Below are 8,046 nucleotides of genomic sequence, written 5' to 3' on the forward strand. Positions count from 1 at the left end.
TTATGATCCTGAGAACAACTTAAGCTGCGTGTGATATCAAACTTATCGTCCTGTAGTCCTTACATGATGTAGCCTTTACCTTTTTCGGAATAGGAACTAAAACTTATCTCACAAAGTCTTCCGGCCAGATTCCTTCCTCATAGATACAACTAATCAGCCCATATAGCCTCTTCCTCCCACATTTTCCTAAACATTTCAGTAGTTCTGCAGGAATGTTATTCACTCCCACGGCCTTATTTAGTTTCATCTCCCTCAATGCCCTTTCTATCTCATTGTCTAGTCTGCCTGGACCTAAGCTGTCTGTCTCTACGTCATGTCCCTTTTCTACGTCAAACTTCGATGGTCTAAGTTCTTTACTATACAGTCCTTCCATCTCTCTTAGATCTTTCCGGTGTCAACTATTATCTTACCCGTCTTATCTCTAACTGTTAGCATAGATCTTCCTTTCTTACTTCCCGATAACGCTTTAACTTTGCTGTACAGCGCACCGATTTCACCCTTCCTCTGCAGACTTTCCATATCCTCGCACTGCGTCTTCCACCATGCTTCCTTTGCTTTATTTGTTGACCGCCTCAATTTATTGTTCAATTCTTTGTACTTCATTTGGCCTATTTCTGTATTTACATTCTTCCATTTTCGCCGGTCATCCATCTTTGTAATCATCTTATCCGTGATCAATGGTTTCCTTGTCCTTTTAGCGTTAACGGTTCCAATATTGTGCTCATCATTGTCCTAACATTCCACGTTCCTATTCTAACTAATTTTGTCTTCTTCTCCTGCGTCTTCTGTCCTGCTGCTCCTGGTTTTCCCTTGCAAGGGTTTCGTAGGATGACGACCACGGAAGCCTTTCCTCCCCCGCTGCCGGGCACGACACACGGCCGATTGGGCCGAGCCCCGTAGTTGCCAAGACTCAAAATATCTGTTTTGTCCATCATATTTTTCTTGGGAATGATAATTGAGGTGGTTTCCCGTTGCCTTCCTCAATAGTGTTTTTAACGTGACACCATCACTTACTGGCCGCCCCACTGGGGTCAGACGCCATTGCAGCCGCCTCACTGAGGAACAGACGCTGCGTGGACTACCTTTCGTCTGGTCCTAACCTTCGACCTATCTGGCATGGGTGTCCCTACCAGGAGCACTTATTATTACTCCCGCCAGCACAGCACTAGGGGTCATCGGAACGCACAAGCCCTTCCACCACGTCAAGGTTGTAGTCTGGGGAGGGGTCATATATATATACATATATATATATACTACCTTGATCAAAAATTTCCCGGAATTTATTCAGAAAATTAAAAATACAAGTTTATTCATCTAAATCTATATTGTCCCCTTCAAAGTAATCCCCATCGACTGCAACACACTTATGCAAGCGCTTGATCCAATCCTCGAAACATTTTTTATATTCGGTTTTCGGTATGTCCATCAGTGCTTCCTGCGATTTTTCCATTACTTCCTCTCGGCTGCTAAAACACGTTCCCCGTAATGGTTTTTTAACTCGATTGAACAGAAAGAAGTCACAGGGAGCCAAATCAGGTGAATTCGGTGGCTGTTGGATGGTATTTGTTGCATTTTTCGTCAAAAAATTACGAATAATGATAGCACTGTGCGACGGTGCGTTATCATGGTGCAAAATCCACGAGTTTTCTGCCCACATTTCTGGTCTCTTTCGGCGAATTGCTTCACGCAAACGTCTCATAACGCCCAAATAATACTCTTTGTTTACTGTCTGGCCTTCTGGCAAAAATTCATGATGCACTACACCGTTGTAATCCATGAAAACCGTCAGCATTGCCTTCTTTTTTGACGGAAAACGACGTGGTTTTTTTGGTCTCGGCTCATTTGGTGAACGCCATTCACTTGCCTGATGTCTGGATTGCGTGTCGTACCCACGTCTCGTCTCCAGTAATGATCCTTTTGATGAATGTGGGATCGGATTCAGCCTCGCAAATCATGTCTTTTGCGACGTCAACACGGTCTCTTTTTTGCATGAAATTGAGGTCTTTTGGCACCAACTTTGCTGCTACACGACGGAAACCCAAATCATTAGCCACAATGTCTTGGGCGGATCCATAGGCAATGTTCAAGTCCTCCGCTATTTCTCTGATGGTTAATTTGCGGTTATTGACCAACATTTCTTTTACTTTATCAATTTTTTCACCGACTTTCGATGTCGATGGTCTGCCACTGCGTTCATCATCTTCGATTGACTCACGACCACTTCTGAACCGCTCGTGCCACTGGTAAACGACCGTTTTTTTTTAGAGAATCGTTGCCGAAACACTTTTCCAACATTTCCAACGTCCGTGCGCCACTAAATCCGTTTTTTACGCAAAATTTAATACAAGTTCGTTGTTGCAAATTTAAATCCATTTCTGAAATTGTAAAAAATCGCCAACACACACAGAGATAGATGTACTCTTGGCTACGTAACTTTTGCAAATGTCAAGTTATGACACTAAGATTTAAAGGGAATATCAACAACAGATGTACCAATTTAACAAAAAAAACAGAACTCAAATCGGAACGATGGGAGCGCCACACGGTGGTTATTCCGGGAACTTTTTGATCAAGGTAGTATATATATACATGTGTGTGTGTGTGTATATATATATATATGTTTTCGTAGACGTAACACGGAAGTGCCGAATAGTACAATACACAGTAACACACAATATAGAAACACAAAAAAAGAAGAACACTCATACGTGTGTTCTTCTTTTTTTGTGTTTCTATATTGTGTGTTACTATATATATATATATATATATATATATATATATATATATATATATATATATATATATATACATACATACATACATACATACATACATATAATTTGCTTCAAATAATAAGTTTTCGCAATTATGGATATGTTTTCAACAATATTTGGCTTATCTGATGAATGATTTTAGTCGAAGACCATTTCACTATATGAAATTCCCAGAGTGAAAACTGGATCTTCTTTATTAAAATATTTAATCTTGCAATACATTTTCCCCGTGTAACAACAACACACCAACCAGATTTCCATATTGTAGTAATTAATTTTAATTAATCGTTTCGAATACCATTTTTGCTTCTTTTGTAGAGGAAGACTCTTTCTTTGGGCAAATTTTACAGTTAATTTATTGGCAATTAAGGTTTAGATTTCAAAAGAAGTGATGATTAAAAATGAAACTACTATTGCCTCTGAAATGCTTTGTTACACCATAATTATCAATGAAATCATATATCTAATATCTTACGGTTACCACCTGATGGCTGCTTAATTTATTTTCAATGTTACACCTTGCCCTGACTGCCCATTGGATTGAAAACTAGACTAACTGGAAATCCAACGAAAACAAAAAAATAGTGGGCAGAGATAACTGCTCATTAATGCAACAAAATAAAATGCTTATGATGATTCAATTTACATCCGTTTACAGGTACGTGGTTTCTATCTATAACAACAGGGAAACCCTGGATTGTGACAAGAAGTACTGCCACTACAAGTACCCACAGAAGTTCCTGAGAGAGGTGAGTGGGCATTGCATGATGACTGGACACATCAAGGATCCTAAGATGACCGCAGGGATCAAGGATCCTTTGCACGCGATTCGGGAAATCAGCGCGTCCCAGTCACTTTGCACCACACAGGCCTTTACCTTTATCTAATTCGATTTATTTGTCCTCAAATGAGAGTGTTAGCATCAATGTTATTTTAGCCTTCCGCAAGGAAGTTGGTATGGTGTAAAGAAGTTATTTTGGAACTCGGCGAAGCTTCCATTAGTAGAAAGGACATTTTCCTGAAATACCTACTTTACTCCACGGTCAATGGGCACACCCAAAATTTGTCTGAATATAATCATGAATCATAGTTTTCACTCAGCTGTGTCTTGATCTATAACCATAGGCACGGCGTGAATCAGGGTTCACAGACTCATTCAAAAGCACAAAGAAATGAGCAAATGCCGTGATTTTAGCGGGTGTACATCGGTAGCTTTTATCGAATTTTTTCACGCGGAAACTGAGTATCAGCTTAAGTCCACGGAATATTCGATTTAAACCCAGAATATTGGAAACCCACGAAATTAGCCAAGAATCCATGTCCAAAGAAGTATTTCGAATGCCTGAAAGATCTGTCAACTACCATCAATGACAAATAAAATTGGCAAATTAGGTCGCACTACCCACACGAAATAAGTTTACCCTCATTTAGTCTTGGCCCCGGGATTGCATCCTCTCGGTAAGTGTGGAACAATGGTTGGACGAAACTGAACCGGGACCGGCATTATTGAGAACTGGTTATGCAGTATTTTTTTCTTCTTCACCGATATCGAATCTTCCAAGGCTTATCTTTCTTCCTCCTATCAAATGAGAAGTGCTCCTAATGGGACAGGAAAACATGCGCCATGGTATTTTACAAATATTTTACGTCAATTCTGAGAAGTGTTTCTGTCCCGCAGGTGGACATGGAAGGCGGGGACTTCCTGGTGGACGTGCTCGCCCTCGTCGCCATTCTGGCCATCCTTCGGATCGCGGCGTACTTGCTCCTGAGGTGGAAAATCATGTCCGAGCGATGAAGTGACCGTCAGCGCGCGGATCCTCCCTCCGTCAGCTGGTGCTCGCGTCCCTGCTCCACATTCACCCCCTTATCTTCCCCTCTCACCCTTTCCCCCCTCCTGTCCCCATCCCAAACTGACTGTTTCCAGCGTGTCTTCGTGCAGCTGCGTGGAATTCCTAGGCTATTTATCTCTAGTTATATTATGTTGATTTTTACTGTTATTACTGGCGCCACTGCGTCGAATTTATTTTTGTTATTATCGACAGTCATTCATTCGGTTTGCTGGACGGCCAAAAAAATATTTTAAAAATGTTTAGCTCTAAGATTCAGTGGAGGTAAAAATGAAGTTACCTGTACTCAAGTGGAAAATTCATTGATCAAGACATGAAGACCCGGCAAGTAAATAGTTATTACTTTGGACGAGGTTTGATCAATATTTTGGCAGCGATAATCCTCCATCTGTTGTCATTGGTCGTTGCCTTGGACCTGTGATAATTGGAGAAATTCCTCTATGGCGAGTCGTTTTCGCCCATACATATAATTGGCGAGTGAGGAAGAGAGTGATTGACGAGGAAATGATCGATTTGAGTGGGGATAGGTGACAAGGAGAGAGCGACAAGATGCAGTTGGTGTGGTGACATTGTCCCTGCTCGCCTTCGCACGTCTGGGAGGGAGCTGCTGAGTGTATTTGCCGGAAGCTGCGTATCTTATCTTCCCATGGACCGTAAATCAAAATAACCAGGGCTTTTGAATGGTCACCATGATTTGTGAAAATTATTTTGAAACATATTGTACCCAAAAATGTTGCTCTCTACCACTATTAAAGTTTTTGAAATTGCTTACTGTTCATCACAATAACGCGAAGGGAAATACCATAATTGACAATGTCGACTTTGAAATATCCGTTCACTGTCATTTCACTGATTTCTTACAGCTTAAGAGACAGGTCGTGCTTGGATTTTGAATGAGAAATAATGGTACTCGAACGGTTTCAGGCGATCGGGCTCTTAAATGCCTACCGGGTGATACCTATGCATGTGCATATGAAAATACATGTAAAGAAAAATAAATTCCATTTGTGAGTTAAAGGTTACACAGATAATCCTCAAAATATTCTGGGATTGAGCTCTTTTTATGTGTTTTTTTAATATCCTTATAGTAATTTTCCTTTCCTATACTTTAAATCATACATAAAGATCAATTTCTCCCGAGAAGTTTGTGCATGAAATAAACAATATGTACGGTGCAGTAATTGGCTGTCTCGTTTCTGGGGCTCTTCGGGAGGAGGAAGCGATGACACATATTACTGCAATATTTGGTAAGTACCTCTGTCGCATAATCACAAGGATGATGTTCACTCCACTGAAATCTATATATATAGTACGTCTCGGTGTATTCAGGGTGAAAAGAAACTACATCACAATGGAAGACAAAGAAAACTACTGGGGAGGATATTGAGGTACAGGTAAATAAGTCAAAATTCATACAATTGGCTCGATTTACTGAGCTGTGGAAGAAATTGATGGTAGACAAAGAGCAATGCGAGGGTAGTACAATTAGTCCTTGGAAAAAAGTAGAAAAAAAAACATTTTTTGGGCAAATGTTTTTTTATTTTTCAACACAATCTTCTTTCGACTCTTTTTTATTTTTCAGCACAATCTCCTTTCAACTCTATACAATTGTCTAAGCATTTTTCCAATTTTTTTAAGCCGTTTAAAAAGTAGGATTTTGGAAGCTCCTCAAAATAGGCATTTGTTTGATCGATTATTTCCTCGTTAGGCGTAAACCTTCGTCCGCCAAGCCATTTCTTCGTCTGGAAATACATAATAATGGGGGCCAAATCTGGAGAATCAGGTGGATGTTGTAATAATTGGAACTTTAATTCCATAATTTTGGCCATTGCAACTGCGCAGGTGTGCACCCGAGCATTGTCTTGATGAAAGGGAATCTTTTTCAGATGAGGACGCTTTTCCTTGATTTCTCTGCTCATCCGCTGCAATAATGACGCACAATACTCTCCTGTTATCTTTGTTCCCTTTTCCAAGTAATCAATGCAGATGATTCCGCGAGCATCCCTAAAGACCGTGGCCATAACCTTGCCCGCCGTCTTCGCCTTCTTCGGAGCCTGTTCGCCTTCAAAAATCCACTAATTTGACTGTTTGAGTGCAGTTGTGTATCCATGTTGCATAAACAGCTATATATCGACGCAGAATCTCATCAGGATTGCGACGGAAAAGCGCCAAAACAACCTCAGAGTCGACCAGACGATTGCGTTTATTCTCCGCTGGGAGTACCCATCTTGCCGAGATTTTTTGCACGCCCAATTTTACGTGAAAATTGAAGCTACTGTACCTTGTGATAGGCCTATGGTTTCTACTATTTCGCTTCTACACTTTGAGTCGTTGATCACTTAAAATCATATGGTGGATTTTGTCAATCATTTCGCGGGTAGACACTTCCACAATGATTCCGGATCTGCATTCATCTTTTGTGGATGTGCGACCACGTTTAAACTCATTCGCCCAATTGTAAACAGTTGCAAAAGAAAAGGAGCAGATGTGCCATGAACTTTGTCCAACTCAGCTTTGATTTCATTCGGCGTCAATCCTTTCAATTTCAAGTGTTTAATCACTGCTCGAAACTCATTTCTATGGACAAATTAAAGTCGTTTACTTCAACCGATGACATCAATGAAACTATACGACGGATACAGCTGCAAGTTAAACAGCTGACTTATTAGGAGTGTTATTTAATGGAAAAAAATAATTTTCGGTACTACGGGCGCCATCTCTTGGATTTTCTAAGGACTTATACCACCCTCGTACTTACAGTAGATTATGGGACTTCTGGATTTAGTTTAACTGACTGACGCTGGGCTGAACAAAAACATACCTCATAATGTCACGAAAGGAGTCGTTTCTCAAGTTCAAACTTTATGGTTATCGAAGTACTCCATCCGCGTCCAAACAGAATTTCATTTATTAGATAGTGCGGCGTACGTGCTGGCTCGTAAAAGAAAGGAGATGGTCGCCAGAGTTTGCTGGAGGATTAAAAGACATTGCAGGTGGGATACATCGCCTGAGGATTCGTATTTGGGAGGTTCGGCTCTTCATTCAAATGCAGATCAAAACGCCAGATTTTAATGAACGTTAGACTCAATTGAAGACACAAAGAGGCGTGTTTAGCTGTGATTGTGTACGCCCGTGCCTCTAGCACTGATTTAATTTCCTAAATATTTTCATTGAAGTACAATTTCTACTACACATAAACCTATCTTTAAATAAGGACTACAAAATGAGGCTTAAATGTTGATGTCATTACTAAAATGGAAAGGTGAAGCAATTCCTGGGAAATTATTGTATTACGAATAACATAATTAATAATGATGAAACCGTTTTGATAAATTTTGACCCTGGAAAGGGAAAATAGTGAAGGGGTTATAAGCACTTACTCATAGACTAAGAAAATAACTTTACATTTGCAAAAATGCACAATG

General features: G+C 40.3%; 1 protein-coding gene across 1 annotated transcript in view; it reads left to right on the top strand.

The window, feature by feature from the left end:
- Positions 1-5,681, top strand: part of LOC139700291 (ATP-binding cassette sub-family G member 1-like) — a 91,353-nt gene extending 85,672 nt beyond the window's left edge. The window contains exons 12-13 of the mRNA XM_071598932.1: positions 3,433-3,523; positions 4,453-5,681. Of these exons, the coding sequence (XP_071455033.1) occupies positions 3,433-3,523; positions 4,453-4,569 (208 nt within the window). The 3' untranslated portion in view covers positions 4,570-5,681. The remainder of the gene's footprint in view (positions 1-3,432; positions 3,524-4,452) is intronic.
- Positions 5,682-8,046: the final 2,365 nt, after the last annotated feature.

This window comes from Hetaerina americana, unplaced genomic scaffold (assembly GCF_022747635.1).
Source record: "Hetaerina americana unplaced genomic scaffold, ioHetAmer1.1.p SCAF_10, whole genome shotgun sequence".
NCBI lineage: Eukaryota > Metazoa > Arthropoda > Insecta > Odonata > Calopterygidae > Hetaerina > Hetaerina americana.